Raw genomic sequence first — 20,106 nt, 5'->3', positions numbered from 1 at the left:
TACACCCATTTTATAGAAAAGCCCTAAATTAGCCTCACTATTATTTGCCATAACTTTTTTATTTACGACGACCTTTTTTAATAATTAAATTTTGTTTTGAAAAGCATTTTTTTTTAACAAACGTAACGGAAAAAGGCGCGATCGATCTCGATGGGTTTGAGAAGGTGGGAAGGGAAATCGCCAAAGACCGGGCAGTGGAGGATTTTGGGGAAGACGTTAGCCCAACAATGTGACAGAATAGGTTAATCATTAAAAATGATGTTACTATATATTCGATAGTTTCGATGGATTTAGGTTCGTAAGATTATATTTTTAAACGGAAATGAAGATAAGTGATGATTTAACATTAACACACTTTGAGGAAGTAGATGTAAAAAATAAACGAAGTGAGAACGGCGTACATGAATTATGAGGAAATGCGAAGATCAATAGCAAAAACAACCTGGAACTAAACATACATTACCGCGAATATATAACTTTATATTGAGACACGTCTTCCATGCTTCCTTGACTTAGGACGACAAAGAAGCATGTACGATTACTAAAATTTACTATGCAATGTATAGTTTGTTACTATTGTCTCCAGGGAAGAAGCTATTGGCTTCCGACACATATACAGTGTATTATTATGAAAAAAATCCGCCGACAGCTTAAAATAATTATGAAAGAAAGCACATAAGTCACAACAGGTACAATAAAATGATAATATCCATGTAAACAAACTATAATTAATTTACAATCTTACAAAACTAAACATGAACCTCGTAACTCTTACATCCTGTTTCAAACTTCCAATATTAATTCATAATTATGTATAAACTATGAAGGTTTAAAATTTACATATAAGTCATTAACAGTGAGAATTATTCTCTCATCACCAATCATCTTGGTCACGGAACCTTGTTAAAGCACTTTCGTTTTTTCTCCATCACCATAAAACTACATACATAGATATCTTGTATCCATATGGTAATTTTGTCCATTTTCGGCAAATGTTATTATTGGAAATGTCTTGGAGGGTCAGTGACCTTTACTTATAAATTCTTTTTCTTAATAACGCCTGTTATCTGTTCTTTGAAATTATTAGTTGTAGTATAAGGTAATTAGAATCAACTGTTTTTGTAACCGTAGTTCAGAATAGCAAGAGTTGCATTAATATTAGACAGCTGTTTGATAATCGAAACCATCTCAGTCAACCGTGACCATGGGGCCTGTAAAGGTTTTAGTAGCAGTAAAGCTCCTAGTGAAAGAGTTGGGGACTGATGTTGCTCGCTTCCGTAGGTTTACCCTCGAGACCCTACAAGTGACCCCTGAGTGATGCTAAAGAACAACAACTACTGGTGATAGGCATCGGCCACCACACTCCTGACGTAGTCGAGTCGCCAAATGGTTGTCACCGTGTTTCGACTCGTGTTCGGGAGTTGTCACTAGGAGGTAGGGTCTGAACAGCTGCATTGCGTCCGACGACGAGTTGTAGCTGCTTGTACTGCTACACTGAGCACTCAGTTCTAGAGGCTAGCGGGATCCGAAGCACAGTGCACCGTTGGCCGACTGTGGGAAGTTAGGGCCCAAGTAGTGGGAAAGCCACACGTAAAAGGCTGTCCGGAAAAATCCCGGAATGCTCCACCTTGCCGGTTGGCGACCCTTTGGAAGGACCAGGTGATCATCTCCGGGGGAGGGGTTAGTGTTCAAACCGATTGTACCCTGGTGTGGCAGTGTAAGCTTTGCTGCTTGGTTGAACACGACGCAGTGCCTGCAACTGCTTTCCTCCTGCCTCCTGCCTATTCACTACCCTAAAACAATAAAATGAAAAACAGAAACGGTAATAAGTTTACAAAGCGGTTGCACGTCCTCTCACTAAAAGTGCACCTCACTAATATCCGAGGTCTGCACTCAAATGTCGATTCTACTAGTCCTCCGTCATCTTGAAACCGACAAACCGCAGCTGCTGTTCCTCACCGAGACGCAAATCAGATGTTTGACAGACACGGCGTACCTCAGCTACCCCGGGTATACTCTAGAGCGCATGCCGGAGTCTGTGTGTACGTTCGTCATCACATTTGTGTCAAGCGTCTCAAGAACCTTGAGGCACCGAGTTTTCTGTTTTGTGGCTTCTGGTAGACACAGGAGTTACACAAATAGTGTACTGCTGTATTTACTAATCGCACAGTGGAGATCAGGAGACAGCCAAGCTGTTCCAATATCTGAGTGAGACGTCTGATGAGATTCAGCGTAGGTACACAGTGGCGCAACTAGTCATTCTTGGGGATTTTAATGCACACAATCAAGAATGGTTGTTCCCATGCCAGATGACCGATCATGCTGGGAGAGAGACGCGTAAACTTGCGTTAACGCTAAGCCTCTCTCAACTTGTCAGTGGTGCTACTAGGATACCAGATGTTGAATCTCGTATGGCTAATTGCTTGGACCTTCTCCTGACAACTGATCCGGACCGATACTCTGTGGTTGTGGATGCCCGCCCCACTGGGTACTTCCGACCATTGTCTGGTTAAAACTGTATCCGTATACTCCCCACCCGATCAGTGCCTTAGTTGTATAAGACGGGTGTGGCGATACAGGTTAGCACATTGGGATGAAATGGGCCATTTCTTTGCGTCATATCCTTGGCAGGTTTGCTTTTCTTCGGGAGACTCATCGAGCTGACGTGTACTCAACAACCGTTTCCTGTCATACCTTGAAGACAATGACCTCCTCAGTGATCGCCAGTATGGATTCCGACGAGGGTGATCAACCGGGGATCTTCTTGTGTAGCCTGTCACATATGAAGCGAATGGAGTCCCTTTGAGCTGACTCCGACTTTTCGTAATATATCCATACCGATAGCCGACCGTCTCCAGCTATTTGGAATGGACCTGTCGTCCAATCTGAACTTCGGCAGATACATTGAATCTATGGCCAAAAATGCACCCAGGAAGCTTGGCATCCTTTCCAGAGTGAGGTGTTACTTAACACCGGGACAGTTGTTTTAGCTGTATCAAGCACAAGCCCGGTCGTGTATGGAGTATTGTTGCCACCTTTGGGATGGCTCTGTTACATATCAACTGGTCACCATGGATTCAATTGACAAGCGTGTCAAGAGGCATATCGGTGACTCGGAATTAGTAGAGGCGAAGCTGTAGAGCCTTGAACACCGCCGTAAAGCTTATCGGTATTTTACTGGGTATATCACGGAGAGTGTGCGATGGAATTACACGATTTAATTAGCCTTCCCCTTTCCATCATCGGGGGACTAGGCGTAGGCTTAACTTCCACCTCTATGTTGTGGATATTACAAAGATTCGCACGAAGCGTTACGCTTCCACATTTATATGGCGAACAGTTGTGGGGTCAAACACCCTGCTTACAGACTTATTCCCTGAACGTTATAACTTGTACCTTTTCAAGTCGAGAGTAAATAGGTATTATCTAGGTGAGTATGCTCCATCGTCGACCTCATCGTCACTTTCCATCAGGTGATATGGAGGTCAAATGCACACTTACATTAGAATAAAAAAAAATACAAAATTGAGTCCATCATATTTCTGCTGCCAAGCAGTAATGCGAGCACTACTGCGTTCCGGATTTGAAGGGTGCTGCTAGTGAAATTGCAGGCACATGGGACTTATAACTTTATGTCTCAGGGTGACGGGCGTAGTGGCCCCACAGATCTTTATGATTCAAATCTCTGAGCAGCATTGTAACTGTTTTGGGTAGGCGTGCCAACAGGCGCATGATGTGCTCTTTATAGATAACTTTATAGACGCTTTCTGCCTTACTTACTTGAGATCTTACGTGTTAATCTACAAATTAAACCTGCACCCCATCAACTTCTCTAGCAATTACCATTTGTGCAAATCACATCTAACATTCGTTGCATCATGTTAAGTATCGATGCTGACAGCGTCGACAAGGTTCGAGTCACGATCATTATCACTAACGCTCGTGTTTCTATACTTCCATAGATTGCAGCGCTCCACGCAGGTATTGAAAATTTCCTGTATGATTTGTATGTCATGCCTTATTTATGCTTATGCTATTTCTTGCCTCCTAGAAATGATGCCCTACAAATATTAAGGCGACCCTTAATATGATAAAAATGCATCTTACTTGCTTATATTATGATTGTATTTTTATCACCTTATTAAGTTTGGAGAAATATACGTTTTTGTGACAATATTTTTGCTTTTTTAAAATAATACAACTTGTTCGTTTCATCATTTTGTATCATTAAAAAAAATGTGGACCAAAATTACCTTTCCTCGTTCGTCCAAATAAACTGAACACAAACAAAATTACAAATTTTACTATAAACTTTCCAAAATCATCAATCTTGTTCAGGTTGTGACTGTTAATCCATAGAATAAAATATTCAACGATAAAGTTTGATAATAAAACAGAGGTCATAGAAATGGAGAGTACAGGTCAGGTGTACTACCGGTCCGGTATGAACGCGGTGATAGTGAATTTACAATAACTATAAATTTTCCATACGATAAACCTGTCACTCTCATCACCAAGCTTAAACACATTTATTATGTAACGAGATTATATCCCACTTACAGCCTGTACAATATTGTCAAGTATAGAAGAATTGCTTTAATATTAGGTCATCAAAATAATGGGTCAGTCAATGTTTCTTGTTTATAAATAGTGACTTTCGACACACTAGCGTTGTTTCTAATAGATTTCATGATAATGATGGTAAAATATAGAAGTTGTTAAAGCTTTGAAACGTTGTAAGCATAAAATGACCAAAGAAAGCACAGACATTGAGATAGTGAAAATCTAAAACGTTCAAGCAGATTTACATCAACATCTCTGACCTTAAACCTTAGCGCGCAGTATTTTATAAGCATGTTACAATGATATGGTTATAATAACATACTGATTTTACTTTCCCTCTCAGTTAGATTTGAATAATGGTAATGATATCGAATGGTTTTGCACATCGCTGACTTGTTGAACGCCGCTTATGGTTTTGATATTTTAGTTGCAATGTTTGAAACTATAATACTCAGGACGAGTGGTAAGATGTGTGGGTAATTTGCAAATTTATTTTGTTTATTATTCCCACCTGATGGGAAGTGGTGTTGTAATACTAAGGAAGTATCATCAATGCTGTGATTGCTTTGCCGATCGTGAGACCCGAGATCTTGTCTGCCTGCCTTGGAAAAGGTAATGTTTTATTTCCCATTAAAGAAAAATTAAGCAAAATTAAAGAAGTTTTATTTTTTTATAATATCAAGTGGCCAAACGAATAAGTCGTGCGCCTAATGGTAAGCTGCACGCCTGTCTATAATAGTTACAGTGCCACTGCCACTGCGCCCGTCACCCTGAGACATACGTTGACAAATCCCATGTGCCTGTAATTTCACCAGCACCTTTGTTTGCCCTTCCAAACCGGAACACAGTAATGTTAATATTGCTGCTTAGCGACACAAATAGGTAAGATGGCCGTACTTTCCTGGACGAATTATTTTACAAAGAACTCTACTGCTTAAAAAATGCTAACCTTTTTGACTATCAACAAAAATGCTAAGGTGCTATGCAAAAAGACATTAATCTTAAACCTTTAATCGATGCCCAACGCAAACCGCGCCGCACGACTCTGCTTTCAACGCTTTCTTTCCAATTAAAGCGTTGCCCAACATTTGACAGCATTTATTAAAAAACCAGTATTGCCGCTTTTTCTATCAAAATTTTCATAATTTCGTTTCCATGTTTGTTTGTTAAGTAAAATTTATTTTTGCGGGGGGGAATCTTCGAACAGCGGGCCACAGGCGGAATTCGTCGCCGAGGACCTTTCAGGTCGCATCGTTAAAGCCTAATAGCTATCTATGGGGCAAACATTGTCAGCCTCAAGGGCAACATCTCCCAAGGCGCGGTTTTCGGTAGACTTCTGTACTTACCTTTACCTAGAAGACATTACATTTTATTTGTATACTTTTAATTTCATATAATATTTTGTTTTGCTATAACTAATGAGGATTAACTAATCCTCATTTCAGATTCGTACAATTTAGTATCTAGATTTTCTGTAATGTTATAACTGATTTCCTGGTTTACAGTACAGTACCTGGTTGGTATAAATATAGTATGATATATTTATTTTTAACTGCCTCCATGGCCGAACGATTACCATGCCGGACTGCCAGGCAGAAGTTCCAGGTTCGATTCCCGGGCCGGGAGAAATATTTGTATGGCCTACATTTATTTCTCTCGTGTGTTTCGTGTCGGGTGTAATTTGTGGTTGTCTATGGGTGTATCCATGGCATCCGCGACACAGGGTTTTCCTAGTGCGGGGCTATGTTGAGTATGTGCGTTATTATTACTATTATTATTTTATTGAGTAACCCGATGTTTTTACTACAATAATATTCGCATTTTTTGTGAAAATTGGATCTTCTCCGTGGCCGAATGGTTATTATGCGACTGCGACGCAGAGATCCCGGGGTCGATTCCCGTGGCAGGAGAAATATTTGTATGGTCTATATTTATATCTCTCGTGAGGTTGGGTGTAATTTGTGGTTGTTTATGTGTGTGACCAATGCACCCGCTATACAGGGATTCCCCAATGCGGGGCGGGTAATGAGTGTGTGCGCGCGTTATTATTTATATTTATTATATATTTAAATTACTTCACTTGTATGCTACAAATTAATTATTATTGATATAAATATTGAACAACACAAAGAAAAATTCCTTCGATTGGACTGGACGCGATACAGCATCTGTTGCCGCACCGGGCCCACCGCTCTTAATAACTAAGCTACAGACGGAATCAACAGATCTTACGAATTGCTCTATGTGCTTGTTGCATATATTTGTAAAGGGTTTAAACGGCATTTTTGCCGTCATCGCCACCTGTGAGAAACTTATGATGGTTTCTTCACTCATATTCTATTCTTAACTTACTTTGTTAAAAGTGTACTCATCCCTACATAATCGTTATTTATAAGTCCATAAACACCCCCAAACGCCGTCTTTTCTTGAAAAATTAAATGTAAAAAAGAGACTCCGATTATTTTTAAGTTAACTAGCAAAACTAAAGACTATAGCTTAACTGTAAAGATAGCAGTAAAAATTAAATTACAACTTATCTCAGAGAAAGCCCTTACAAGAAAGCCGTTACGACCTAGATCTAGACTGTAATTCGAGTCCTAGGAATCCTAGGTAATAAGTGTTTTATTTTCAAAGATTATAGGGCAGATGTAGCGGTATTGAGCTGTGAAGGTCTGAGGTGATTTGTGATGATAGTTATCCGATAGTTTAGTCAGCGGACGGTAATGATCCAAATAGCGATTTAGTTGTTTTAAACTTATTTTATAGAAAATCTAATAATTTGGAAATTTGATATATCAACCAGTGAATGGAATGTGAATTTTTGAATTGCTAACCTTAATCCCCCATCCCTGGAGAATTTAGAAGGCATACATGTCTTTAAAGTTTCAGAAAGATCCTTCTCATCACAAGGCAAACAATTTTCCCGCTGATGTTACAAGCATAACATTGGTAGTCTAGTGGGAAAACAATTACTTCTATGTACCTATATTTAATTAAGTTGCATTTGTGAATGTATAGTAACAATACGTTTCAATATCGGTGAAGGAAAAGATCGTCATGACAGCATCGTGGTTTTATTGGCAAGCAGCAAGCGAGCTGCTATCAATTATTTTTCTTTTTTAAAGAGTGAACAATTCAACAAAAATGATATTTAATGCTTTTCTTTGTTCATTACGTGCACCCAAACTGTTATACAACATAATGTGTGTAGAGATTCTGATCACACCGATAAAGTCAACGTTTCGAAGCATCATTAGAAAGACGTTGCATAAGACAAAACTGTTGCAAGTATCATATTTGACTTTTACATTCGCTACTACACTACTTTATCAGAAGGATCAAAAAAGAAAAATGATGATTCAATGTTTTTAGCCTACGATAAGGAATGTAAGATAACATTGATGGATACAATAAATAGGCACCTATTTGTATTGCAAGTAACCATATCGATCACTATCACGTTAAAAAAACCGACCTACCAGCTCCATTATATAGAGTAGCGTACATCCATCTTATTCCAACATCACACAACCACTGTGTAAGTGAAATAAGGGATCTTTTTCTTCTAAGCATTCCCCTCTTTATTATGTAAATCCTGACTTTAAACTCTGTCGCTTCAAGGAACGAGATGGTATTGCAATCGAAAAATAATGTAGACTAAAAATTAATTTTAGTTGGTTCAAAGCTCTTATGAAAGGAATATTTATTCTAATAAAAATTTTTACGCCTTCAAATCGCAATAATGGCTCAGTAACAAGTGCAATGAATTACGACAATATGGTAACTATATAAGAAGTACAAATTAAACAAAATTGTGCAAAGAATCATTATCTATAAAACCAGTACCTGTCCTCACGAAAATCAATAGGCTTTCGCAATCTAAATGGTTTTACAGAAGCATTTGACGGTAAAGTGCTAGTTTTAACACCAAACTTGATACTTCGTAACCTAGTAATTGCGGTTAGTGCTGCTGATGGCAAAGAACTGTTTATTTTAACTGATAAAGCTGAACAATAGTTGAGGAAGCGAGAACTTGTAACGAGATTAAAGATTACATTGAAATAGATTTGAGGTCATCAATTTGCTATTGAAGCTTGAAATTAAGGCCAAATTTGTGTTATACAAGAAACCAAATGTTGGATTACTTTATAATGGACGAAATTCAAATAAATCTCCATTTTATAAATCTTGTAGAGAAAGCAAGGACAATTTTACACTATTGCCTTACCTTTTCAGGTAAATACAATAAAAAAATTTAGCGCTCTTTAAATAAATAAATGTTGCAGGCCAGAAGGCGATCGCAAAAGTCGGATCCCGCATCTCTTACGGTATTTAATCCGACATCACGCCCCAAGCACTTACTAGTGTGATGTGATGGCGTATGTGCGTATGTAGATGCAGTGTATGGAGTTAAATTGACACAAATGAGACAATAAGACCTTAAACTAATATGATCATAGAGATGTGAGCGTGAGAGAGAGAACGTGTTTTTCTAAAGTAAACATAATTATACAGAGTAGAGAAGTAACTTGTTTTAGCTTATTAGGACCTTTTAAGGTTATCTATTTTAACTGTCAGAGTAGATGCTTTCGGGACTTCAATTATTCATGATTCTGCCTGTTTAACAGTAAGCTTTTATTTACTGGTTGTCATCTAGAAATACTTAACATAGATGAAAATGTCTCCCTTTTTTTTTATCAAAATCCCTTCTTCGCGCCCGAGTGGATCGTATCCAGACGACTGGTAACATTTTTCCTTTGTTGCTAAACTTATTTCATGACGGAAGTAGCTACTAGCCTTTTGATGTCGTTGAAGTTTTTAATTTAGGGGTTAGTAGCTTTTTCATGCACAATACAACAGAATTGCCACAACATTAATAACAGTTAAACTGTTCAGCGCGAGTACCAGTTCAAACAAAGTTTGTAAAAAATATCTTTCACATTGTTTTACTAACTACGCTGAGCTGGTATTTCCACTAGTACAAATAAGTGGTGCGTTAAAAGTATTCTTGAATTGCTAGTTTCATTTGCTAAATTGAGTGACTTTAATTGATTCTTTATATATTCTTTAACTTTTTGTACTTACTTTTATGTCAATAACAAGATCCGAAAAACTGTTTTAATAATAAAATAAGTATTAATGGTTATCTGCTACTAATAAACTGCACACTGTGTTTAAGTATGTACATGTCAGTTACGGGAACCTTTTTTGTCATCTCACGCTATCTTTCTCTCGTAATGGACAGATTGCTGTCATTGTCTTCTCTTCATTCACGGCACCTTTTGTTCTAATTTCATTACCACGGATTACTGTTATCTATGTTATAATACTATTATCAAAAGTCTTAACGCTTTGTTCTCAGTATTGACGTTTTTTTCCTATAATAACCTTGCTCGTACTTTTAGTGCCATTATTTTTCCATCTATTATGTAATAGATCGTTAGAGAGCTCACTTTTTTTAATTTGTTACATTTACTTTCATTAAACTGTCACTCAAATCGTATCTCTATGCATTATCACATGACATAACGTTAAAAATTCGTGAGAAGTTTTTTCTTCAACTCGAATAAGATTCCAAGAATATTTATTATCTTTATAAAAGCGAACAAAATGACAATTTGTATTGTCCATTCAATATGTATTATGAAATATTAATATATCTAAATTGTTGAGTAAACACCTTTATTTACATCTTTGCGAGTTTCATATGGCTCAGTGATGTAAATTTCACGGCTAAATCGCGTCATTATTTGTCGTTGGTTCAGAGTTAAGAAATCTCCAAATAGCTGTTGATGGGAAAATTTGCCATAACCGAGGTTCGCAAGAGACAATCGGTCTCGGTACTTCGACCTTAATATTAGGCGGTCAGATGGCGATCAGAATCAATGAGGAAGTTCAATTTCGTTGCACAATCTTCTTATAAAAAGGACAAATAAAAAATTCATCAACTTTCAGATATAGAGATGTCTATATTGGTTTTTGATGGCATGCAGCAATTTGCTTTCGGTAATGCCGACATTAATAAAATCTTTGTTTTTCGTATGTTGTTCGGGCAATTAACTAACGGTGTCTACAAGTGTCTTTATGGAAATCAATGTTTCGGACAACCATACCAAAATCTCATCTGAAACTAAAAGATTCCCTTTGTCATCCTGAATAAATGAATACTCGTGAAACCTTTGATCTCTCATTCTCAACTTTTTTTGTAAATAAAAAGTTGAGAATGAGGAATGTGAACAAACTGTTATTTACAAAAAGCTACTCCAAGAGTATCTTACTCATTCTTCTTATTTGCCTTATGATTACGTAGTAGTATGTATTTAATCAATATGATGATGGAGATGATTAAGCGTAACAGTAAAACTATTTTACCGCATCGCATGAAATCAATTACGAGACGTCATGTTGGGATTGTGCAGCTCAGCTATGCATGCTGCCAAGTTGTAGGGAAATGGGACTCTGAACGGTTTTTTAAGCGTTGCTAAAAAAAACCAGACATTGCATTTGGCAAATAATTGAAGATCCACGAAATTCAACAGGCGTTGATTGACATAGAGTACAATGTACAACTTAGTCCAATTCCATTTCTCTGATACGTTACAGGTGAAATGTACAATGTCTATCATTCTGCTCGTTTTGTATATAAGAGAATCTATCAAGAGAGATCGAAAGTGAAATTGTATCGGACTCCGATTGAGCGATAGTGTTACTACTCTAAACAAAACGAAAGCGAGTTTACATATTATTCATTGCTTTCTTCATATTATTTGAAACCTACACACAAAGGCAGTGAATTAAAAATTTACGCTTCAAATCCCAGTCAATAACTTCGTCTAACAGAAATGCGGTGTTGATTTTTACAAAGCCACTAGTAGATTTGCTCATAGAAGCGTATCTTTTTGTTTCCACTACAAATTGAGCCTTTTCTCTTTTCTCTTATTTCGTAGCTAATAAAAAACCAGTGTCACTAATTTGAATTTAAAGGCCGAAGCGATTCGTTTTGCGAATTATAGTACATTATTGGTTCTTTTATGAATGTGTACTCATGCTTGTCATTTTAAACAGTCTTAACTAGTGAAAAAGAATAAAATTGGTGTGATCAGTATTAAGAAATGATTGATAGAATAGTTTTTGCGTTTCTTGCCATTGACGAGTCCAATTGTGGTCGCTTTTTCCTTAACGTCTAGCGCTTGGTTAACAATTAAGTCGTTGGCTGATCTACTCATTATCAATGTAAATGATCATACAAATATACAACATAAACGCTATAAAAACCGTATAAATAAAATCAAAGTGGTAATATTGAGTAAGTTCAAAATACTTGTGTCTTACGTATTTGTGTATATTTTAGGAAACGTTATCCAAATCCTTAACTTTAACAAAAACCTAAACTTCGATTAAGTGATCAAATGTATCCCAATGTATGAACTTATAACGCTAAAGCACGAGTGTCATCCATTAAACGTCTCGTAAACCTCTCATGTAACTCATGCGTATGAATGGGATTAGCTGATATATTTTCCCTTAATAATCTGACAACAGAATGGCAATTGAACGATCGCTACATGAGAACTTATTTCGCAAGTTAAAGGCACTGTTACGTTGAGTGATGCAATGACAATTTGTGAACTATTCTTTGGTTTAATCGTTTCCATATTTACTTTTTTGTTTTTGTGATTATATATTATAGAAGTTTATTTATTCGTAGATGTGTGGTTTATTTTTGAAAATCCAAGGCAAACAAGGACTGTAATATGAGCGTTTAGGAATTAAGTGTGTAGATGTTACATGTCAATCAATGGGAAGTATATGGGTTGATACAGTACAGAGTGATATGACAATGTTTCAGGAAGTATCAACTCCCGATTAGTATATCTTTGTTGTTTTTAACACATATTATTTATAGCATTCGCAACGTATTAAGTCTAAAAATTAAAATATTAAGTCTAATCTCCAAGATCATTATAATTATGTAAAATATTTTCAATGTCACTATATTCTCGACAAGATTATTGATACCAACTTTTCACGTCATTGTCGAACACGCAAATTGCGTTCAACTGTGTGTTTTTACTTATTCCATAATCCCATTTTCTTCATTGTTATATCATTTTATGAAGTTAATTGGTTAATTTTAACGTAGTCTATTGATTGTAGAGTGAGACAATACTGTGGAAAATGTTACGTAAAAGAGGCTTGTTATTAAAATTACATTAATGCACTTCTTTATAAAGTTATTGTTGAAGAATCGAGCATTGTTGATGGTAGTAATTGCATCTAAGGCAATTAGAATTGTCAACATGGTCGTAGAGAAAATTTTGATCGTGGTACAAATTAATTTTTTTCGTAATATTGTTTTGTTGCTTCTACAATAAATATATTTTATGCGTTAGTAACAAAAACATGAAGAAAAAATTATGTCAGAAAATATTTTTGTACATATGTGAGATGTCTAATCATAATTGGGCCAGTGTGGTGGGCTTTGACTGTGCTGAATACTCTTACATTAGCAATCCATTTCATGCAAAGGGAAGAGAAATAGGGTTGGTATAAATATAGTATCATGCAATGGTTTTCCATAAGATGAAGTTTAAAATTTCTGTGGTCGGTTTAAAAACCCATTTTCTTTGTTGCAGGTTGCAATTTCTATCCGGTGGGAGAATATCTTAAGTTCGTGAGAATACCTGAAGACCTGAAAATTGGACATGAAGTACTCAGAGTAGAAGTACATCCACGGTTAGTAATTTTTATCCCTCTCCTACAATCCAACAGCTGAACACCACAACGACAAAAAGGCAGAAGAAATATTTAAAATTGTCCCTTATGTTTTAGTCATAATGGTACACTTTTTTATATGTATTTATATGTCTTATATATTTTTATAATCAGTTATATGTTTAGACATTAAACTTGAAGGGCGACATTTAATTACCGATTTCAAAAGCCGCGTGGGAAATTTCGCAACCGTGAACATTACATCCAGGTATTACAGTTAATAAATCTTAGCGTACAGATTTCTACTTTCAACTAGCACACGAGGACGAGCAACCAAATATTCGATCAATTCAATATACACATTCGTAATCCCATGAAATAAAGATGTATTTGAGTTTGACTATAAAGCCAAATTTTATTTTGTAATTTTTAGTATAAAAATCCGCGAGGAATCTTTCTATTGGAAAGTAATATTTTGTTAAAACATTAAGCGTAATTATTTTACTGGTATGGACAATTTCTCTTACATTAACAATGTATTATATATATTGACAAATAAAATAATGAAACCAATGTTTTAGTAAAATATGCAATAGAACATTTCCTCGCTCATGGCTTTTGCTAAAAATTACAAAACTAAACTATAGTTTTTAGACAAACTCAAATATATCTTAATTTCATAAACAAATTACTCTTGAAATCGTCACGTTGTTTTAACTCTAATACTCATATTCTCTTGAGAAAAATGAGTAAGAAACTGTAAACTTTGCTCTTTGTACACAGCATTTAACGTTTTGTACAAACGTCGTAAATGACAAATTTTGAATATCAACCGGGTTTTTATTATGAGCATATTATATTTTGCCTCTTAAATTAATTTGAGATTTTGTGAAAGTCATTGTCACGAACTGCCAGTTCTGTTTTTTCCTTCTATTAACGTGATCTTTATCATTTACTTTTCATTAAAAAAACATACTTTTCTTTTTATAAACGTACTGCTACGTTAGAATGTTAATTCCTTTAAATGCGAATCTTTAAAATCGAATGTAAGTTATATTTAAGATTAATCTAGACCCTGAATAGCTGCTTGACCACGAACTCCATCTCACAATAATCCACTAAACCCAATAGCCAATAACCTTCTAAAATGAAACGAGTGTCTTTAAAATTAATCTTTACCATCGTGTGGTAGGACTTAACATCACATTGGCTAACAATGAGAATCACAAATCTGGACCCCATGTGTCTATGTCACTACTCACAATGACCATTTCAACATATCGCCCTACATTTGAGTCTATATTCTTTTGAACATTATTTACGTTACAATCTAAATCTACCTTATTTACTTTAGCATAGAGTGTACATTAAGTTTATTTAACGGCTTTTGTTTTATTGTTGTAGTTATTTTAATCCATTCCATCTCTATATTCTTTACGGCCAGTACTGTAAGGTTCAATTTTTGTTTCAATAACAGCATTGATGTTGTGTTTTCGTGTCTCGTCCTTAGGATAGGATTTGGTTCTTGCAATTCCGTGGGAAACGAATTGGATTTGAGTCCGTTTACGCTTAGATGTTCTGGTCAATTATAATTTTTAATCGAGATGTTTTACAAACCCTTTTAAGTTCTGTTTACATTGTCATTTCATAAATAAATACCAATTTGATCATCATTTATTCTTTACAAGTTGTATTTAATGTTTAAATATACTTTCAACAACTAAACTCATGTTTACGTACTCCCACATAAAATAATTTAGGCAACATATTACAAAATCAAATGAAATATTCGCAATCGATGAGAGATGTTATCAAAATTCCGAAACCAGTTTCATCTCAAGTATAAATTCACTAAAATCTAAAAGTGGATCGCTTAGCTCATATTTTGCGTAAAAATATTTTCATTTGCAACATTAATTTAATCTAAAGTAACTTGTATGAAGTTATGAAATGAAAATGATTTCAACTGTATTTATACAAAATTATAAAACCGTAATTATATGATTATAACGATGACCTAAATAAAGAAAGGACATGTCAAAAGTGTTCTTAAGCGACGACCGCGTACAAAAAAATTTATGCGTGTTGATAAAATTATATTAAACTTTATTATTAGCCGTATTTTTTATATATTACCTGTTATTGGGTGCAAATCTAATTGTTATTTGTGAATTTATTCGTGTATTAAACCAGATCTCGTTTTACTTAGGCCGCGCAATATTAATTTCAAAGCTTGTTAAATCGGTGTAAATTTAAAAAGATTTTTTTTATAGCCTCGCACTAGAGAAACCCTGTATCGCGGGTACCATGGACATACACATAGATATCTACAAATTACACCCAAACTCGAGAGAGAAATAAATGTAGGCCATACAAATATTTCTCCCGGCCCGGGAATCGAACCTCTCGGGACCTCTGCAACAAAACCGCCTATGTATTTGATACACTATTATAAAATGTCATTATAATAAATATGAAAGTTTGAAGCTATGTTTGTCATCAGGCGACATATTTTTGACCATATTTGAAATGAATTCGATAAATCTGTAGTGTTTATCGTGAATTGGCATTTAATATATCTCTCATCTATATACTTCACGAGTATATTCGCGAACGGTGATGTCACTAACGTATTCCACTATCTGCAATTGTGCTAATTACATCGAAAGATTGAATTTGAAATCAAGACCAAACCTTACCTACCTAGATCATGAACGCGTGCGTATCGTACTTTTAACGCATCTTCAATCCAAATTCCGGTTTGCACGTAACATAAGTGTAACAGACCAGTCTTGAGCCGTGCCAGTCACTGGGCCAGTTCACTAACTGGGGCAAAAAACTGGACTTCAACGGCTCCAGTTATTAAATGGATATGGTTAGTTTTTATGGTAACGCTACGGTGCGGTGCGTTTGATACGAATCAAATAATATAACTACTTTCGTCTGTTTTAAATGGGAATTGAACAATTTCCTCGAGTAAGATACTTTATCTTAACAATTTAATAAAAAAAGTCACTGTAATTTCGTTGCCTAAATATTGATTTAAGAAGCTCACTTTGTCACTCTTTGATCCAATGACAAAAGAGGATTTCGACTTTAATTTTAAGACTTCTCTCGACTCAGCAACTCGGAAGAGCTCGTTGTTCGGGCGCACATGGCGAAATTCGGCAAACTTTTGTTATAATTTTCAAACAGGCGGACCGAACACGGTAACCGCTATTTATACTTGCGATGCTATCTTTAGCAATATCCTTTAGCGGTATCCTTCATATTTCAAATGTGTTGCCGGCCATGGGAAATTACATATTGAGTCTACCTGTACCTGTGATTGTCCTTTCCTTAATATTTACCTTTTCATCCGAAATGCACTGACGATGTTGTGCGGTAGAAAAGTTGGTAGTTAAGTAAGTATAGTCAAAAACACACCACCAGAAAAATTATAGGCGCCGGAGCTGTAGATCATTCGGAAGCGGTGGTAGTGCAGTGGAAGAACGATTGTTTCTCAATTGTGAGGTTGACGGTTCGAATCCGTGTGGGGCGTGTACTTTTGACTTCAATTTCCAAGTTACGTACATTTATTGTGAACATTTAGCAGCGATGCCCGTCGCTAACGGCGAAGCGAAACACCATGATGAAACCTGCATATAGAATAAGGTTTACAGTCCTTGAAAAACGTGTGAAGTTCTCAACCAGCATTGGGACAGCGTCTGTGCTCGGCAGTGGGATGAATAACAGGTTGATAATATTGTGGTCCTTGATAGGATGCATTTGCTTTATATATACCATGCTATTAACATTATGATTTACATTTCCATTACGTTACGAAGGATACATTCTAGAATATTGATTTAATAACATGAACCAAATTAAAATTAATTAATTACGTAATTTCACGCTCTACAAGCCAAAATAAACTTTTTCAATAAAATACATTTGACTTATTTACATAGAGATGCAATAAATGAATAATTCAGATGCGCCTTCCGTGACATTTACGTGATCTAAGTATACATTTATTGATCGTAAGAATTTGCATTTTGATTTTAAATGACTCATTTATGAATATCACTCAATATTATTGGGAAAAATGTCACGCGATTTATTAATGAGGACGCTGGCAAATTACAGGCTGAACGTATTATTAATCATAATTCTGTAATAGTATGTTAATTTACCTACTTAAAAATATATTCATGTTCGAGTTTATATTCGTGACATAACTATCTAAAAATATAATAAGAATACTCACATAAAAGAACCAAAGTATCGAAAATGAGTTCGGGACACTACCCTTGGCACCCAGATCAAAACCAATTTAGAACAGTCCGTTTCCCGGAATCTCCTCATGTAGAGGTCATAGTGCTAACCGCCGGGCCATCGAAGTTGTTCATTACATTGACGTACATTACGTCTTTTGTTCAAAAAGAAAAACAATAAAACTAAATTTCAACACTTTCAACGGCATCCGAAACTAAAGCACAGTCATATTGAGCCTAACACTTGCCATCTAGGTTTCTCGGTCACTTCGCTAACTGGTCCATACAAACGTTTAGCCTGTACGGTTTGTTTGTAGCGTCGGCTATTGATAGCTTGTGACATAATAGTAAAAGTGACATGTCACACCTAAGCGGAGATCGGTGATGTCTCTATTTTGAACCGTACAGACGAGCAGTTTGGGACCGTTTGCCGTTTAAAACTGATTTGGATCGGGGCGAATATTATAAATTATTATTTTTAAGTTGAACTTTACAGTTGTAGAATAGCTCCTTGTGAAAGAGTTCGTCCAGGGAAGTACCACCTCCTCCGCCATCTCACCTATTGACACCAATCAGGTAGGAAGACTGCTGGTGAAATTGCAGGTACATGAGACTAGTCAAGTTATGTCTCAGGTTGATGGGCGCACAGACAGTGCACCTCAGATTTTAGCTATTTTAAGCTCTGACTGGTAATGCAACTATTATGGGTAGGCGAATCGCTCACCATAAGACGTGGGAGTAACTCGTCCCTTCCCTTGTTATTAAAAAAAACAAATACTTCAAACGCAGCAGGCACCGATGCCGCCTGATGTGTCATATTTCGTCGTCAACAAAGACAATCCATTGGTGATTCTATTACCTTTACAGGTTTGTTACAGTAAAGCAGTGGTACTGTAAAGTATATATTATAAAAGAAAATATATTCTTGTGTCAACTGCAGTTACATTTTTTACAATATACTTTTTTTAGTACGCCAGGAATATTCTGCTGGAAAACCGTCCTACCCCACTCTTTTCAGTTTTTAGCAGTACATTTATTACAAGTGTAAAAATTAAAACTATTTGATAACAACAAACTCAAATTTGTTTATTGTTCTCTCATAATGAATCATTACGACAGTAATATAGAAACCAACACAGAGCTCAAATATTTATTTTGTGAGAGACAGAAGCCAAAACGCCCCTGATTTTGCTGCTGGCATTTTTCTTTTTTTTTTTCATTTATCTTGGTACAAACAGTCACTGCAATATTAATTAATATAGAAAATAAAATTAATTATTGACAACGAATACCGAACATTATAAAATTTCTTAAGACTATTGTGAATTATTGTAATATCCATGTTTAGCGTGTGTATTTATGCGCGTATGCGTGCGCGCTATAAAATAAAATATAATCGTGGAGTTCAAACCGCTCGTCCGCACAAGTGCATATTCCAAATGAGGCGCACGCGCAGTCTCATTACTTTGATTACATCGATTACGGCATGACTTGCGGTTACTATTATCGAATCTCTTATTATGCGACATTTAGTCTTTAGGATCGGATTCGAGGAAGTCGTTGTGATAATTTGTTGTCTTTTAACTTTACTATCAATTCAATTATCTTAATCAGATAATACTTGAGTTTTCACTGAAACTTGAATGAGCTCTTTCTCTGATTTGTATGAATGTGCGTTTTTTCTGCGAATTCGTAGTTAAACAATCGATCTGAGCTACATTAAGAAATATAATTTACAAAGGTTTGTTTTATCAAGAATTTAGATATCGGAAGTCCGTATTTGCTGCCCAATTGGGAGACCGGCGCGCGGCGCCGGCGGCGTGTGATGTATCTATTGCGTATCTGAAAGTTTATTAAGTCATATTATGGAAGTAAACCGTAGGATTTTTTCTAAAGCGTTCATTACTAATTTATACTGATATTTGATTTGGCGAATTTACAGCTGGCCTCATCTTCATTATCGCTGATTTATATCTTAATTTTATTGAGCACGAGGTCGGAGATAAACCCGACATGTCGAAATGTCAACTTTTAAAATTATAAAATCTACAAGATTCTTATTTGTTTTAGAATACGTCAAAATACCTGAATAATTTTATGACACAATTTGACATTTTTTTTATAAAACAAAGTGACGGGACAAACAAGTCGTCCATCTGGTGATAAGCGACACTCCTGTTCATAGCAATTGGAGTGCCACTCAGAGCTTTCAGCATCGAAATAGGAACGCAGTAAGTAATGTGCACATTACTGCTTGGCGGCAGAAAATAATAGGTAAGGCAGTACTTCCCTGGACGAACTCATTGACAAGGAGCTCCACTGCTACTAAAAATATCTTATACATAAACCGGAATCCATAAGCATTGCAAAAATCATTCAAACATGAGTTTTAAATAAATTATTTTTTAATAGGTATGATGGAGAAAAGTATCAAGCAAGCTCCTGCATCGCCTGGCAAGATTCCAGCAAAGCAGGCAACTGCTATGTTTTCTAAGTTGGTGGATTTTCATACTCATCCGTGAATTTAAAAAGCGATGACATGAAAAAAATCATCATTATTATCATCTACCCA

At 35.9% G+C, this 20,106-nt stretch overlaps 1 protein-coding gene across 9 annotated transcripts in view; it reads left to right on the top strand.

The window, feature by feature from the left end:
• LOC113240427 (cadherin-89D) overlaps positions 1 to 20,106 on the top strand; it is a 73,604-nt gene that overhangs the window by 20,780 nt on the left and 32,718 nt on the right. For all 9 annotated transcript variants that reach the window (XM_026477719.1, XM_026477718.1, XM_026477717.1 and 6 more), the window contains exon 3: positions 13,200 to 13,299. In XM_026477719.1, the coding sequence (XP_026333504.1) occupies positions 13,200 to 13,299 (100 nt within the window). The remainder of the gene's footprint in view (positions 1 to 13,199; positions 13,300 to 20,106) is intronic.

This window comes from Hyposmocoma kahamanoa, unplaced genomic scaffold (genome assembly GCF_003589595.1).
Source record: "Hyposmocoma kahamanoa isolate Upper Pololo Valley unplaced genomic scaffold, ASM358959v1 138, whole genome shotgun sequence".
Lineage (NCBI taxonomy): Eukaryota > Metazoa > Arthropoda > Insecta > Lepidoptera > Cosmopterigidae > Hyposmocoma > Hyposmocoma kahamanoa.
This window is presented reverse-complemented; position numbering and strand designations above follow the sequence as displayed.